The following is a 17,877-nucleotide window of genomic DNA, read 5'->3' as shown; positions in this document are numbered from 1 at the left end:
GGCAAAGATTTATATAAAATACTAAACTTTTTAAAAAATGCTACTAACCATGGTAAGCCTAAGTAGTGTTTTAAACTACAGTTTAAATCAAAAGTGTATAAGCACAAGTTTCTTTTTTAATCTGTCACAGAATTCTGCCTCCAACATTGTAGCATAATATAATGAGTACTATATTTAGTACTTGTATTATGTTTAAAAGTATGGCTGTAGATAGGGGCATATGTAAACTATCATGATATATTATTTGTCTTTAGACAGGAAGAGTGCATTTCTCTGTCTATAGAGTATTTGGTTTTTAAAGTTAATTCAGTAACTGTTTCAAGCACAACTAAATTACAACTGAAGAGATGGTACAATAGTTAGAGAAGGGATGACACCCAGAAATGAGAATGAAAGCATAAATTTCCATATAAAAAACTCACTAACTAAAATTACAAATGCACAAACAGAAATAAAGAAATGTACAAATAAGTATTGCTTTAAAATATAATATTATTTTACATGGCATCTGTATCTGCTTCCTTTTTCATCCAGCTTCCTTCACAGCTGGAATTAGCAGGCATTATCCTATGGCCAAACCTATTTCATGTTTCAAGACAACTATTAATGACTTTGTAATAAATGAGTTTAAATAGAAATTTTCAAGTGTATAAAATTGGCAAAATTGATTCCATTTAAACTTCCTTTACCCAATCCTCTAGCCCAAAAAATATATGACCAGGTACCCTAAAGAAATAAAATAGCCGGCTTTATCTTCTGCAATTATAAGTGCTGCTAACTTATTTAAGAAAAACTAATCTATCTTGCGTTGTTGCTACCACTTCTCATAAGAAAACTCCTCATAAAGAGAAAACAATTATATCAGTTATAACAAGCTGAATTCTACATGTTCCAGTTCCTGCAAAGACAAATATTAGATTGTGAGACTTACCAGATTAGTTACAGACTTACCAGATTAGTTACACACGACTTTAGGCAGCTATTTAAAACTGTACACTGCACCACAGAAATCCATAGGCAGCCAAGAGTTGCAAAATTGACAAGTTTCGGAATAAGACAGTAAATGTTCTTCATCACTCCACCAATGGCAGATTTTTAGATGGCCGGTCTTCTAATTTTCTCCATTTTGCTGTATGAATTATTTGGGCTTCATCACTTCAATTGGAGGAGTAGCTGATGGATTTTGTTTTGTTTTGCTATATTAGGATATATTTGCCTTTTGAAATAACATTTAGCCTTTTTAGTTTAGACCTTTGAATCCTTGAAAGCTTGTAACAGTTCCATAAGAGTTATTTCATAATAGCTTCCTTTTACTCCCATAAAGAAAGTCACCCACTGATTAAAGGTTAGTTCTTAGAAGAGCACTTCACGTGGAAATTAAACAAAGAAAACGAATTGTATTTCAGCAAGGGTGTGACACATCCATAGTCTGAAACTGGAACATTTCAGTGGGTCGTCCACCACGTTACTTCTCTGAGCTCTTTTCAGCTCTGCAGGGAATTGGGTTTTGACCACGTACGCTTTAGCAAACAGTAGCACTACTATAATAAAGAATTATTGAAAAAATAGAGGCACCCAAATCAAGCAATGCAACTGAAAGAGAAAACAGAACTCAGAAGCCAAATACATGTTTTTAAATTTAAGAGCAAACAAAGCTGAAATTAATAGAAAAATAGCCTGGGAGTGAGTTAAAAACAAGGAAGTTTGTTAGAGCACTCTCAGAACTTTACTACATATTAACTAAAATACTGCCTTATCAGGTCTATTGAGAAAGCTGAAACTAGTTACCAGAAACCTAAGATATGTTCAAGTGTCTGCCTTGAGAAGGAAACATTGTACAAGATTTCTTTCCTTCCTTCCTTCCTTCCTTCCTTCCTTCCTTCCTTCCTTCCTTCCTTCCTTCCTTCCTCCCTCCCTCCCTCTCTCTCTCTCTCTCTTTCTCTCTTTCTTTCTTTCTTTCTTTCTTTCTTTCTTTCTTTCTTTCTTTCTGTCTGTCTGTCTGTCTGTCTGTCTGTCTCCCTCTGTCGCCCAGGCTAGAGTGCAGTGGCGTGATCACGGCTCACTGCAACCCCTGCCTCCCAGGTTCAAGCGATTCTCCTGCCTCAGCCTCCAAGTAGCTGGGACTACCAGGCACATGCCACCACGTCAAGCTAAGTTTTGTATTTTTAGTAGTGACGAGGTTTCACCATGTTGGCCAGAATGGTCTCTATCTCTTCATCTCGTGATCCGCCCACCTCTGCCTCCCAAAGTACTGCGATTACAGGCGTGAGTCACCGCGGTACACCAGGCCAACCTCCTTGTTTGCTTAAATAAATTATACTAAATGTAACTTAAACTTTTCTTAATGATATAAGGTTCTCATTATGAGTAACACATGCATGAGATTTTGTTTTGAGCTGAACGTCTTTTTGATTAGATTTTTGTTTGTTTTAATTTTGATGGGTACATAGTAGGTGCATGTATTTATGGGGCACAGGAGATGTTCTGAAACATCCATGTGCGATGTGAAATGAGCACATCATGAAGAATGGGGTGTCCATCCCCTCAAGCATTTATCCACTGAGTTGCAAACAATCCAAGTATGCTCTAAGTCATTTTAATATGTACAGTGATTATTGACTATAGTCACCCGTTGTGCTATCAAATAGTAGGTCTTATTTACTCTTTCTGCATTTTTTGTACCCGTTAACTGTCCCCATCTCCCATTCCCCACTCCACCCACCACTACCCGTCCCAGCCTCTGGCAACCATCCTTATACTCTCTTTGTCCATGAATTCAATTGTTTTGATTTTTAGATCCCACAAAAAAGTGAAAACATGCAATGTTTGCCTTTCGGTGCCTAGCTCAATTCACTTAACATAATAATCTGCAGTTCCATCCATGTTGTTGGAAATGACTGAATATGGCTGAGTAGTTCTCCGTTGTGTATATGTACTACATTTTCTTTATCCATTCATCTATTGATGCATACTTAGGTTGCTTCCAAATCTTAGCTATTGTAAACAGTGCTGCAATAAACATTGGCATGCAGGTATTTCTTTGATATACTGATTTTCTTTCTTTTAGGCATATACCCAGCAGTAGAATTGCTAGATCATACGGTAGCTTAATTTTTAGTTTTTTGAGGAACCTCCAAACTGTTCTCCATAGTGGTTATATTAATTTACATTCTCATCAAAAATGTACAAGGGTTTCCTTTTCTCCACATCACCACCAGCATTTGTTATAGCCTGTCTTTTGGATATAAGCCACTTTAACTGGGTAAGATGATATCCCATTGTAGTTTTGATTTGCATTTTCTGATGATTAATGATGTTAAACGCTTTTCATATGCCTGTTTGTCATTCGTATGTCTTCTTTTGAGAAATGTCTATTCAAATCTTTTGCCTATCCTTTGATTGGATCATTAGATTTTTTTCCTATAGAGTTGGTTGATCTCCTTATTTATTCTGGTTATTAATCCCTTGTCTGGTGGGTAGTTTGCAAATATTTTCTCCCATTCTGTGGATTTTCTCTTTACTTTGTTAATTGTATCCTTTGATGTACAGAAGATTTTTAACTTGATGTGATCTCGTCTGTCCATTTTTGCTTTGGTTGCCTGTGCTTGTTGGGTACTGCTCAAGAAATTTTTGCCCCAACCAATGTTCTGGAGATTTCCCCAATGTTTTTTGTAGTAGTTTCATGGTTTGAGGTCTTAGATTTAAGTCTTTAGTCCATTTTGATTTGAATTTTGTATAAGGAGAGAGATAGGAGTCTAGTTTTGTTCCTTTGTGTATGTATATCCAGTTTTCCCCACACCATTTATTGAAGAGACTGTCTTCTCCCCAGTGTATGTTCTTGGCATCTTTGTCAAAAATGAGTTTACTGTAGGTGTGTGGATTTGTTTCTGGGTTCCCTAGTCTGTTTCATTGGTCTATGTGTCTATTTTTATGCCAGTACCATGCTGTTTTGGTTACTATAGCTCTGTAGTATAATTTGAAGTCAGGTAATGTAATTCCTCCCATTTTGTTCTTTTGCTTAGGATAGCTTTAGCTATTCTTGGTCTCTTGTGGTTCAATATAAATCTTAGGACAGTTTTTTCTATTTCTGTTAAGAATGTCATTGGTATTTTGATAGGGTTTGCATTGAATCTGTAGATTGCTTTGGGGAGTATGGACATTTTAACAATATTGACTTTTCCAATTAACGAACATGGAATGCTTTTCCATTTTTTGTGTGTCCTAATCAATGTCTTTAATCAGTGTTTTATAGTTTTCATTATAGAGATCTTTCACTTCTTTGGTTAATTCCTAGATACTTAATTTTATCTGTAGCTATTGTAAATGGAATTACTTTCTTGATTTCTTTTTCAGATTATTCACTCTTGACATATAGAAATGCTACTACTGGTTTTTATATGTTAGTTTTGTATCCTGAAACTTTACTAAATTTGTTTATCAGTTCTACTACTTTTCTTGTGGAGTCTTCAGGTTTCTCAAAATGTAAGATATGTCATCTGCGAACAAGGATAATTTGACTTCCTCCTTTCCAATTTGGATGCCCTTAATATCCTTCTCTTGTCTGACTGCTCTAGGGGGGATGTCCAGTACTGTGTGGAATAACAGTGGTGAAGTGGGCATCTTTGTCATGTTCCAGACCATAGAGGAAAGGCTTTCAGTTTTTCCCCATTCAGTATAATACTAGTTGTGGGTAGGTTATATATGGCTTTTATTATGTTGAGGTATGTTCCTTCTATCCCCAGTTTTTTAATGGTTTTTATCATAAAAGGATGTTGAATTTTTTTTTTTTGAGACAGAGTCTCGTGTCTCACTCTGTGGCCCAGGCTGGAGTGCAGTGGTGCGATCTCTGCTCACTGCAAGCTCCACCTCCTGGGTTTACACCATTCTCCTGCCTCAGCCTCCCAAGTAGCTGGGACTACAGGCGCCTGCCACCTTGCCCGGCTAGTTTTTTGTATTTTTTAGTAGAGACGGAGTTTCACCGTGTTAGCCAGAATGGTCTGGATCTCCTGACCTCATGAACCGCCCGCCTCGGCCTCCCAAAGTGCTGGGATTACAGGCTTGAGCCACCGCGCCCGGCCTGGGACATTGAATTTTACCAAATCTTTTTCAGCATCAATTAAAATGATCATGTGCTTTTTATCCTTCAGTCTTTTGATATGATGTAGCATACTGATTGATTTGTATATGTTGAATCATCCTTCCATACCAGGGATAAATCCCACTTGGTCATGATGAATGATCTTTCTAATGTATTGTTGAATTCATTTTGCTAGTATTTGGTTGCAGAATTTTGCATCAGTATTCATCAAAGATTGCTGTAGTTTTCTTTTTTGGTGTGTCTTTACCTGGTTTTTGTATCAGAGAAATACTGACCTCATGGAATGAGTTTGGAAGTATTCCCTCCTGCTCTGTTTTTCAGAATAAGTTGAGTAGGATTGGTATTAGTTTTTCTTTAAATGTTTGCTAGAATTCAGCAGTGAAGCTATTAAGTCTCAGTCTCGTCTTTACTGGGAGACTTCAATCTCAGCTTCAATCTCATTACTTGTTATTGGTCTGCTCAGGTTTTGGATTTCTTCCTGGTTCAATCTTGGCAGGTTATATGTATCTAGGAACTTGTCCATTGCTTCTATATGTTTCCATTTATGAGCATGTAGTTGCTCATAGTAGCCACTAATGATCCTTGGAAAACCTGCAGATATCAGTTGTAATGTCTCTTTTTTCATTTCTGATTTTATTTATTTTGATCTTCTTTCTTTTTTTCTTAAACTGGCTAAAGGTTTGACAATTTTGTTTAACTTTTCAAAAAAAACTTGTTTCATTGATTTTTCTGTTTTTTCTGTTTTTTTCTGCTCTGATCTTTATTATTTCTTTTCTACTACTAATTCTGGGTTTGGCTTGCTCTTGCTTTTCTAGTTCTTTAAAATGCATCATTAGATTGTTCATTTGACGTTTTTCCTTTTTTTTTGATGTAGGCACTTAGAACTATAAAAATCTCTCTTAGTACGTCTTTTGCTGTATCCCATAGGTTTTGGTATATTGTGTTTTCATTATCATGTGTTTCAAGAAATTTTTCAATTTCCTTCTTAATTTCTTCATTGGCTCACTGATCATTCAGGAGCATATTGTTTAAATTCTATGTGTTTGAATAGTTTCCAAAATTTCTCTTGTTATTAATTTCTAGTTTTATTTTATTTTGGTCAGAAAAGGTGTTTGATATTATTTCAATTTTTTTAATGTTTTAAGATTAGTTTTTTGACCTAACATCTGGCCTATCCTTAAGAATGATTCATGTGCTGAGGAAAAGAATGTGTATTCTGGGCTGGGCGTGGTGGCTCAGGCCTGTAATCCCAGCACTTTGGGAGGCCGATGCGGGTGGATCATGAGGTCAGGAGATCGAGAGCATCCTGGTTAACATGGTGAAACCCCGTCTCTACTAAAAATACAAAAAAATTAGCCTAGCGTGGTGGTGGGCGCCTGTTGTCCCAGCTACTCGGGAGGCTGAGGCAGGAGAATGGCGTCAACCCGGGAGGCGGACGTTGCAGTGAGCCGAGATCACACCACTGCACTGCAGCCTGAGCGACCCAGCAAGACTCCCTCTCAAAAAAAAAAAAAAAAAAAAGGTGTATTCTGCAGCCCTTGGATGAAATGTTCTGTAAATTAGATCCATTTGGTCTATATTGCAGATTAAGTCTGATGTTTCTATGTTGGTTTTCCGTCTGAATGATCTGTCCAATGCAGAAAGTGGGGTGTGGAAGTCTCCAGCTATTATTGTATTAGAGTCTGTCTCTCTCCTTAGCTCTAATAATATTTGTTTTATATATGGGGTGCTCCAGTGTTGGGTGCATATATATATTTAAAATTGTTGTATCCTCTTGCTGAGTTGACCCCCTTTATCTTTATATAGTGACCTACTTTTCTTCTTATTGCTTTTGTCTTGAATTCTATTTTGTCTGATGTAAGTATATTCCTGCTCTTGGCATGGAATTTTTTTTTTACAACGCTTTATTTTCCATCTCTGTGTATCTTTATAGGTGAAGTGTGTTTCTTACAGGCAGAAGATCAACGGGTTTTTTGGTTTTTGTGGTTTTTTTGTTTTTTGTTTTTTGTTTTCATCCATTCAGCCAGTATATGTCTTTTGATTGGAGAGTTTAGCCCATTGACATTTAAGGTTATTATGGACAAGTAAGGACTTACACCTGTCATTTTGTTGTTTTCTTATTGTGTTTTGGCCTTCCTTCTTTCTTTCATTCTTGTCTTCCTCTACTGAAGATGATTTTCTCTGGTGATATGATTTCAATGTGAGGTTACCATGACGCTTGCAAATACTATTTTAAAACTCATTATTCAGGCATATAAACCAGCCAGAGTGGCAGTGGCAGAGGCAAGACCCCCATAGCACCAGCAGTAGCAACTCAGAGAAAGCACAGAGCAACACTGACTGCAGAGACCTGGTGACAGCATGAGAGGTACTAGGTTTTAAAAAATTTGTATCATGCTTGAGTATAAATTAGTCATTCTTGGCTCAGGAGGTGTTGGAAATTCTGCTTTGACTGTACAATTTGTACAAAGAACTTTTGTTGAAAAACATGATCCTACAATAAAAGATATTACAGAAAGCAAGTTGAAACAGATGCACAACTCTGTATGCTTGAAATATTGGATCCTGCAGGAACAGAACAATTTACAACAATAAAGCGTTTGTACATAAAAATGGAAAAGGCTTTGTATTAGCTTATACCATCCCAGCACAGTTCACATTTTATGATTTACAAGATCTGAGAGAACAGATTATTCAAGTTAAAGACACTGATATTGTCCCAATGATGGTTAGTAATAGGTGTGACTTGGAAAATAAAAGAGTTGTAGGGAAGGAACAAGGTCAAAATCTAGCAAGACAGTGGAACAACTGTGCATTCTTAGAATCTTTGGCAAAATAAAAAATAAATCTTAATAAGGCCAGGCATGGTGGCTCATGCCTGTAATCTCAGCATTCTGGGAGGCCGAGGCAGGTGGATCACCTGAGGGCAGGAGTTTGAGACCAGCCAGGCCAACATGATGAAACCCTGTTTCTACTGAAAACACAAAATTAGCCAGGCGTGGTGGCACATGCCTCTAATCCCAGCTACTCGAGAGGCTAAGGCAGGAGAATCGCTTGAACCCAGGAGGTGGAGGTTGCAGCAAGCTGAGATCATGCCATTGTTTTCCAGCCTGGGCAAAAAGAGTGAAACTCCATCTCAAAAATAAGGTAATGAAACTTTTATGACCTAGCGTGACAATTAACAGAAAACCTCCAGTGCCTGGGAAGGCTTGCAAAAAGTCATCATGTCAACTGCTTTAATATACTAAATGCACTGTAGCTCTGAGCCAGGTCTGAAGAATGTTGCCCAATTCAACAGTGCCTGAGCAATTCCAACTTTGTTAAACCTACCAACATCTTAAGTGGACTCTCTTGTGGTGGTACCCTTTAAGAGACAGATGAAAGATGCCATATCAATTTGCACATTCTAATAACTTTCCAGTAGCACAAGAGAGATTTTTACTCATCTAATAGTTGTAGAATATGCAGCTGGTAAAACCAGAAGCTACATCCAGTATTACTGCTAAGAGACATTCTTCATCCACCAATGTTGTACATGTATGAAAATGGTGTACTGTATACTTGAACATGCCCCATGCTTTGTATTGGAGAGTACAATAATGCAAATTCTAAAACCACCACTATTTTAGCATAATAAAAGAAAGTCCAAAGAGATCCTATACAGACTGCTCTAGATACCTTTGTTTTGTTGATACTTGTAGCTTATCATACTTTTTTTTAAAAAATTCAAGATCATTATCATTGTACAAAATATGCATTTTGATTAACACAGCTATATAGTTTTTTAATTTTTTAAAGAGAAACTATGAAGCAGTGATCTTGTCTTTAAAATATGATAGTCCTTTCAGTATAATATCTTAATTTGAAGATGTTGCCTTTAATATCTGTTGGGAAAGAAATGTTCAGACTTTTCAAATCTCTTATTATATTTTTCCTTTTTTGTTTACATAGGAAAAATGTTTATAGCTGTGTGTACAGTAAGAGTCTACAAGAAGTGGATATTTTCAAACAATTTTTTAATGATTTAACAATTTTTCTAAATCTTTCAGGCTTCTGCAGCTATGGATTCTCACTGTGAATCCCTTGCTTGCTCATGCATAGTGTATTTGCAATATGAAATATACAGGTTTAGTATTTTTGCCTGTTATTGATTCTTTCACATGTGTAACATTTTGGTTGACATGTTAAATGGTGGATGAGTACTGTGGACGTGAATGTGGGAAGTAATTTTAATCATGTGTAATTGGTCACAAGGGCTAATTTGTAGTACCTGTTGTTGTTTTACCTAACAATGCCTTGTTGACTTGTATGCATTAATGTTTGGATGTAAAGGCTGTATGTCTATCCAACAAAGAGCCACAATATTTAAATAGATCAACCTAATGTTACAACTACTTTGAAATGGCCAAATGTAAACTAAAAGCCCTAATTAAGGTGGTGCAACTTTCCATAACTTAGCATCAGTAGTTCAATAAATTTGGATTGCCATGCAAGGGTTTGCATTATTAAAAAAGCACACATACACACGCACTCATTATTTTAAACTGATAACAACTTAACACCATTTGCATAAATAAGCAAAAAGAAAGCTAATAAAAAGTCACCGGCTTTGCAGACACTGCCGCCAAGGAAAGTCCTGTACTACTAGCCATGGTCAACCCTACCGTGTTCTTCGACATTACCATCAACGGCGAGCCCTTGGGCCGCGTCTCCTTCGAGCTGTTTGCAGACAAGGTTCCAAAGACAGCAGAAAATTTTCGTGCTCTGAGCACTGGAGAGAAAGGATTTGGTTATAAGGGTTCCTGCTTTCACAGAATTATTCCAGGGTTTATGTGTCAGGGTGGTGACTTCACACGCCATAATGGCACTGGTGGCAAGTCCATCTATGGGGAGAAATTTGAAGATGAGAACTTCATCCTAAAGCATACAGGTCCTGGCATCTTGTCCATGGCAAATGCTGGACCCAACACAAATGGTTCCCAGTTTTTCATCTGCACTGCCAAAACTGAGTGGTTGGATGGCAAGCATGTGGTCTTTGGCAAAGTGAAAGAAGGCATGAATATTGTGGAGGCCATGGAGCGCTTTGGGTCCAGGAATGGCAAGACCAGCAAGAAGATCACCACTGCTGACTGTGGACAACTCGAATAAGTTTGACTTGTGTTTTATCTTAACCACCAGACCATTCCTTCTGTAGCTCAGGAGAGCACCCCTCCACCCCATTTGCTCGCAGTATCCTAGAATCTTTGTGCTCTCGCTGCAGTTCCCTTTGGGTTCCATGTTTTCCTTGTTCTCTCCCATGCCTAGCTGGATTGCAGAGTTAAGTTTATGATTACGAAATAAAAACTAAGTAACAAAAAAAAAAAAGTCACCTTAACTTTACTCCCCTGCTCTTTAACTTTTTGTTATTTCTATTTATATTTTATTGTACTATGTCTTGAAAAGTTGTAGTTATTACTTTTGATTGGTTTATTGTTCAGTCTTCTTTTTTTTTTTTTTTTTTTTTTTTTTTTATAGAGTGTTTCTCTTTTTCCCCGGCTGGAGTGCAATGGTGCAATCTCGGCTCACTGCAACCTCCACCTCCCAGGTTCAAGTGATTCTCCTGCCTCAGCCTCCCGAGTAGCTGGGATTACAGGCAGCCGCCCCCATGCCCAGCTAATTTTTGTATTTTTAGAAGAGATGGGATTTTACCAGTTTGGCCAGGCTGGTCTCGAACTCCTGACCTCAGGTGATCCACCCACCTCAGCCTCCCAAAGTGCTGGGATTGCAGGCATGAGCCACCGTGCCCAGCCCTGTTGTTCAGTCTTTTACTTAGGGTAAGAGTATTACATACCACAGTTACAGTGTTATAATATTCTGTGGTTACTATTATACTTACTATTAACAGTAAGTTTTGTACCTTCAGGTGATTATTTATTGCTCATTAATGTCTTTTTCTTTCTGATTGAAGTACTCCTTTTAACATTTCTTGTAGGATGGATCTGGTATTATCATAGGGTAAAAGGTTTTTTTCCTTCAGCACTTTAAATATATCACCCCACTCTCTCTTTGTAAGGTTTCCACCAAAAAGTTTGCTGCCAGACATACTGGAGCTCATTTTATGTTATTTGTTTCTTTTCTCTTGCTGCTTTTAGGATTCTGTCTTTGTTTTTTGTTTGTTTGTTTTTTTGTTTTTTTGTTGTTTGCCCGATTGCTCTGGCTTGCCATCATGTCTTCCTGCAGTATCAGGCCCACTACAAGCCTGGTCATGATCTACCATAGGTTGAACCTTGAAATTGGCCAAAACACAGATACACTGAACATCATCAGAGCAATAATTATTTCTCTCAGGGAATATTTTGTTTTATTAATATATAATATAATATTGATATATTAATCAATGATATCACAAGATATCACACCTGATATTGTCCTCATTTACGTTCCTTATACCCAGTGTATCTCATCTTTGTGCCTTAGGGAAGAGATGATGCCATAGAGTGCAAAGAACAAAAATATTAAATAATTAGTATTTGAGTTTTAAAAGCCAATGTCCCAGCCTAGAAGAACAGAATCTTATCTGAAAACAGATAAGTTTAGTTTCTGGACTGCAATTTGTTAATGCCATATAATTTTTAAATTAAAATGTTATTTTAGGCTAGGAACTTGGTTGTTGAAATGCAGAAGTGGGCTATTTGACATTCTTGTTCTCTGCATTCCATCCTTGAGGCTTGAAGATGAAAATGAAATCAATCACAGCATGCCTTTTGCATTATATGATAAAAATAAAATCACATTGTAAAAGGCATAATTTAGGGCCTTTTTTTTTTTTTTTACCGTCCTCAAATATTTACTTTGAGTGCTCAGGGGATGTTTTTATCATCGTCATTGTTATTATTATTCAGAACATTTTCCCCAGCCACTTCCAAGTCTGGAGCTTTTTCAGAAACCTAAAGTTCGAAAAGGCTGGATTTTAAGTGGTTGCTCTTTCTTTGAATGAGTATATTTAATAGTCATTAAAAATCAGTGCCTGGGAGGTTGAGTTAGGAGGATCACTTGAGCCCAGGAGGCAAAGGGTGCAGTGAGCACTCCAGCTTAGGTGACAAAGCGAGAACTTGTTTTTAAAAAAAAAAGTTTCATGAAGAATTTTTTATCACTTGAGGAAATTAATGCTATGATATTAGGTAAAAAGAAGTGCAGCCATAAGCCACCTAATGATGTTCCAGTCAATGACGGACCAGATATATGGAGGTGGTCCCATTGGCTGTAATGGAGGTGAAAAGTTCTTATTGCCTAGTGATGTTGTAGCTGTCATAACATCGTAGTGCAAAGTATTACTCATGTGTTTGTGGTGATGCTGGTGTAAATAAACCAACTGCACTGCTAGTTGTATAAAAGTATTACATATACAGTTATGTAGAGTACATAATACTTGATAATGATAATAAAGGACTATGTACTGGTTTATGTGTTTACTAAACTATATTATTTTAGAGTATGCTCCTTCTACTTATTAAAAAAAAAAAAAAAAAAAAAAAGGTTAACTATAAAATGGCTTTAGGTAGGTCCTTAGGCAGAAGGAATTCCAGAAGAAGGCCTTGTTAAAAGAGATGGCCACTTCATGTGTGTTATTACCACTGAAAACTTTTCAATGGGACAAGATCTGGAAGTAGAAGACAGAGATACTGATGATCCTGATCCTGTGTAAGCTGAGGCTAATGCGTTTGTGTTCTAGTTTTTAACAAGGAAGTTTTAAAAGTAAAAAATTAAAATAAAAAAATTAAATAGAAGAAAGCTAATAGAAAAAGGATATAAACAAAGAAGATATTTGTGCACAGCCGTTCATTGTGTGTGTTTAACTGTGTTATTACAAGAGTCAAACCTTTTTTATAAGTTTATATGGTAAGCTAAGGTTAATTTATTGTTGAAGAAAGAAAAATATTTTTATAAACTTAGTGCAGCTGAAGTATACAGTGTTTATAAAGTCTATTGTAGTGTACAATACCACCCTTTGCCTTTGTATTCACTCACTACTCACTCACTGAATTACCTAGATCCACTTTCAGTCCTGCAAACTCCACTCGTGGTAAGTGCCCTGTACAGGTGTACCACTTTTTATCTTGCATGCCATATATTACTGTACCTTTTCTATGTTTAAATATATTTAGATGCACAAATACTTATCATTGTGTTACAATTGCCTACATCTTCCAATATAGTAACATGCTATATAGGTTTGTGGCCAAGAAGCAATAGGCTATACCATACAGCCTAGGCATCTAGTTGGCTATACCATCTAAGTTTGTGAAGGTACACTCTATGATGTTCACACAAAATTGCCTAACAATGCACTTCTTAGAATGTACTTCATCATTAAGTGATGCATAACTGTATATAAAACCATATATTTTTTATGATAATGATCTTATCTATGTAAAATAAAATAGAAAAAATTGATAGAAATATACCAAAATATTTTTCTCTGAGTGGTTTAAAAAATGAAAACTTCTATGTCTTCACACGTTTCCCTAGTTTACATATTTTCTGCAAGACAAATGCTACAATAACAGCAGTAGTTTTATTACTTCCAGTATTATCTTTAGAGATTTGTTTATACAAATTTCATAAAATCTTTTGTCTGTTCCTCTGATTCCCAGCACTCATAGACCCCAGCTTCTCTCGAGTGACACCTCCAACAGGTAACTCATATGTGCCCCCAGGTTTAGGCTTTCACTGCTGCCATTGGTCAGAATTTAAGGCACCTTCACTCCATAGATGAAGATTGTATTGGGTCAATTTTGCTCAATTTCTCATTTTAGCCTTGTGACTCATTTCCAACTGTTGAGTCTCTGGCCAGAGTCAGGGCTCCATAAACTTCTGTTAGACACATCTAAATTTGTATCTTCACAAATAATCTGCATACTGATGACTGGCTCTCATTCACTGGCTACTAGCTGAATTTTCTGCATCAGAACCACTAGTCTCCAACAATATTACTTGTGCCTCATGCACTGATATCCCTATGGTTTATCTCAACCCTGCTGTCCATAGCTTCAGTGCAACCTACCACCGCTCCTTCTAGAGATCCATTGCCTTCTTAACTCCTCTTCTTAACAAAAGCATTGCCTTTTATTTAATTATCCCAAGTATTTGCATTTTTGAGCCTTTTAAATTTAATAGTAGACTAAAAGACATTGGGTGTCTTAATGGAAGCTATTTCTAGAAATTGAGCCCAGATATTGGATGATCCTCTACACATTTTACCTAAAGTAGCCCTGAAGTGAAAACTGCTTTAGTGGTAAAGGTAAGAGATTTTCAAAAGCAAAGCCAGGCTTCTGAGCCTTTTCTTTTTCTCCCAGGCTCCAGAGATACAGGAGCCAAAGTTGAAATAGGGTTTTCATTGTTCTTCTTCCTCGTGAATATCCCCAACCATGTCCTCTATGCAGTTTCTCCACTCCCAGTATACTGAGGCCCATGAATCCTACATGATACCATTGCAGCACCAGTCACCGCGCAGACTACCCACCTTGTGGAGGCTCATGGAGGAAGAGAACCTCAATGAGAGATGGGATTAGGTCAAGGGGGTGGGGACAGAAACTTTTACCCGCGAGAACCAATTCTTAGAAGAAGAAAAGGAAACACTACTAAATACATCACCTATTGTTGTTTACCATTTATGCTTAATTAGTCTGAGCAAAAAATCAACTCTGAATACTGAGTTCAGACTAAAAAACTATCCTTCCAAGTTACCTTAAAGTTCATTTAGGAACAAGAAGAATGAGAATCTTTCAGGTTTCTTTGCTTCAAAATTTATTGCAGTGTTAAAGTGAGGTTCTTGACAAATCAAGAAATGGTTCTTGAACTTTAACACGTATGGAGAGTTTATCAGGTGGTAGAACATGTTGTTAGATACTTTGATGCACTTTATTTCTCTTATCCCCTACATCAGGCCTGTGGCACTAAAGCCCTCACCGTTTCTATTGTTAAAAAAAAAAAAAAAAATTTTTTTTTTTTAAAAACTTAAGACAAATTAAACAAAGTTTATTTGAGCAAAGAATGATTCATGAATCAGACAGCACTCAGAACCAGGAGAGGCTGAGAGAGCTCCACCCAGCAGCATGAGCAATGAGCTTTTATAGGCTGAACACTGAAGAAAGTATATAAATCATCTGTTTGGCTACAGCTAGACAGTTGCCTTATTTGGGCATGGTGTGATGAGTCTTTTGACTTATTGGAGCATGGTCTGATCAGTTGCCAGCCCATGACTGGCTGAAGCTCACCTGTTTGTTACAAAAGTGTGCTTCTAAATTAAGTGTTTATTTATTTAAGTACTAAGCTATGCTGCAGTTTATTACATAAAAACTTAAAGAATAGAGATAGCCTCAGGGCAATGGCCTCCTGCTTATTTGATCTGACACCATCTCCTAGAAATAATACAGTAGTTACACCATGGACTCCCATATTAGTCAATGTTCAACCCTGATGTCACCACTTATAAGCTAAGTGACCCCAGGAGTTACTTAAGTTCTGTCTGCCTCAATTTTCTCATCTGCAAATGGAAGTAATAACTGATTCAACCTCAAAATTTTGGTACCCGCCACATGGGAAATTCCTAATAAATTACCTCACATGTTTTAAAATTTTGTACTTTTAGAAGTTCATGTTGTTTAAGTTAGAGGGTAAGTTAGTCATAATGATTTGTCACATAAAGATTTAACAGTTATTTAGTGCCTGCTATTTGCCAAAGACTATGCAAGGCACTATGAAGACAACAGTGAACTAAACAGATAAAAATCCCTGTCCTCATTGGGTAGGGCTGGGGGAGGAAAGGGCAGACATAAGCAAGTAAAACATGTAAGTTATTATATGGTGAAAAGTATTAAAGAGAAAAAAGGACAGGCTTGTAGGGATTGAGGGCCAGGTGTGCAGGCTGCTATTTTAAATATAACATTACTTACACCTTACACAATTTTATTTATTATTAGTCTGCATTCGCAAATACATTTCAGACAAAGTTTTCGATTGTACCCTTTGATACAAAATTTCCCAATGCAAAATGGTTGCAAAATTCCTCCAACATATAACAACACAATATTTACTTTACTCTCAAAGACTGGGCTTCGAAAACAGGTTAGTGCAAACCACAGGCATCAGAACATTAATAGGAGAGAGTCTAGAGAGTGGACCTCAGTGCAGAGCTGCAGTATCATCAAGAAAGCAGGCTTCTGTGCACATTGCCTGCCTAGTGAGTGGGAAGTAAACGGCTTCGGGAGCTTCTTTCAAGATTCCTATTTAAAAGGTCATTATAAAGGAAAGAAGAGTCTGCAGCAGGAATTTTGAAGATATGCTGTTGTATTAGTCTGTTTTCATGCTGGTGATAAAGACATACCTAAAACTGGGAAGAAAAAGAGGTTTAATGGACTTACAGTTCCACGTGGCTGGGGAGGCCTCACAATCATGGCGGAAGGCAAGGAGGACCAAGTCACATCTTACATGGATGGCAGCAGGCAAAAAGAGAGTTTGGGCAGGGAAACCCCCCCTTTTCAAAACCATCAGATCTCTTGAGACTTATGCGCTATCATGAAATCAGCATGGGAAAGATCCGGCCCTATGATTCAATTACTTCCCACCAGGTGCCTCCCACAACACGTGGGAATTCAAGATGAGATTTGGCTGTGGGGACACAGCCAAACCATATCAGCTATTTAAATGTTTACATAACATATCAAAGTTTAATTCCCTTGTTTTGAAATATACATGTAATTCAGAATGGTTCTGATGGTTTCTGCCTTTGACATAGAATCATAGCCATTTTGAAACAGACATGAGTCATGTTCTCTTAAACTTAATGAGTGTTTACTCCTCACTGGAGAATGGTTTATGAGCATTATCTTGTTCCATTCTCTTAAGATTCAATAAAATAATTGTTACCATATCCATCTACAGTTGAGAAAACTGAGGCATAACGAGGTTTAAAAGTTTCTCGGGTACAGGTAGATAGGAGGTAGCAGACTTGGAAATGAAACCCAAGTTTATGTGACCCTAAAGTTCATAACCTTGTAACCTTAACATCAAACTGCCATTAGCCAGATAATGTTTTAAATGAGTCATTAGTATTCTTTTCATTTTAGGAGGCTGGAATGTGTCATTTGAACGGTCCTGCTCCTTTTAAGGAGGAAATTTATTTTATGTATAACTATGACTTCAAAGTTTAGAATAACCCCTACCACCATAAAAAATAAAAACAAAAGCCAATGAACAAACACAGTGGAGAAACAATCCCTGAACTACAGGAAATTGCATTCTAAGGGTTGCTATAACTAAACATCTCTCGGTTTTGAAATGTGAATAAAGCTTTCAGGGGTAATGGTAATATTTTAAGTCTATTATTATCCATTGTAATAATAACACTTCTTAAATAAATATTTAATAATAGGCTTAGATTCCCAGAGTCACTGGCACATTTCTTGTTCTCTTCCTATAATCTAGTTTCTAATCTTTCTCTTCAAGTTTTAACCTTCTAGAGCTGCCCCTGTCCAGTATGGTAAGCCACTAGTCACACGTGGCAACTGAGCATTTGGCAGGTAGCTAGTGTGAACTGGGACATCCTGTAAGTGTAAGCTATCTCAATTGTTAATATTGATTACATATTTAATGATATTTTTGATATATTGGGTTAAATAAAATTAATTTTATTTAATTTACATTGTATTAGGTAATTCTCAGAATACATGAGATCTACTGCCTATATTTCAAAGGAGTTACTAAAACAGAGATCTAAGATAGAGTAGGTCTTGGTTAGT

General features: G+C 36.9%; 1 protein-coding gene and 2 pseudogenes across 3 annotated transcripts in view; 2 read left to right on the top strand and 1 right to left on the bottom strand.

Annotated features, from left to right (window-relative positions):
* The window catches only part of ROS1 (ROS proto-oncogene 1, receptor tyrosine kinase), a 142,519-nt gene extending 140,723 nt beyond the window's left edge, over positions 1 to 1,796 (bottom strand). For both annotated transcript variants that reach the window (XM_017958385.3, XM_009206215.4), the window contains exon 1: positions 952 to 1,796. In XM_017958385.3, coding sequence (XP_017813874.2) covers positions 952 to 1,074 — 123 coding nt within the window. In that variant the 5' untranslated portion in view covers positions 1,075 to 1,796. The remainder of the gene's footprint in view (positions 1 to 951) is intronic.
* A 5,329-nt stretch (positions 1,797 to 7,125) lies between these two features.
* LOC108585618 lies at positions 7,126 to 9,621 on the top strand (annotated as a pseudogene).
* An 88-nt stretch (positions 9,622 to 9,709) lies between these two features.
* On the top strand, positions 9,710 to 10,389 carry LOC101011635 (annotated as a pseudogene). Its single transcript, XR_004184432.1, has one exon. The product of XR_004184432.1 is annotated as a peptidyl-prolyl cis-trans isomerase A pseudogene (transcript).
* The last annotated feature ends 7,488 nt before the right edge of the window (positions 10,390 to 17,877 follow it).

This window comes from Papio anubis, chromosome 6 (assembly GCF_008728515.1).
Source record: "Papio anubis isolate 15944 chromosome 6, Panubis1.0, whole genome shotgun sequence".
In the NCBI taxonomy this organism is placed as follows: Eukaryota; Metazoa; Chordata; class Mammalia; order Primates; family Cercopithecidae; genus Papio; species Papio anubis.
This window is presented reverse-complemented; position numbering and strand designations above follow the sequence as displayed.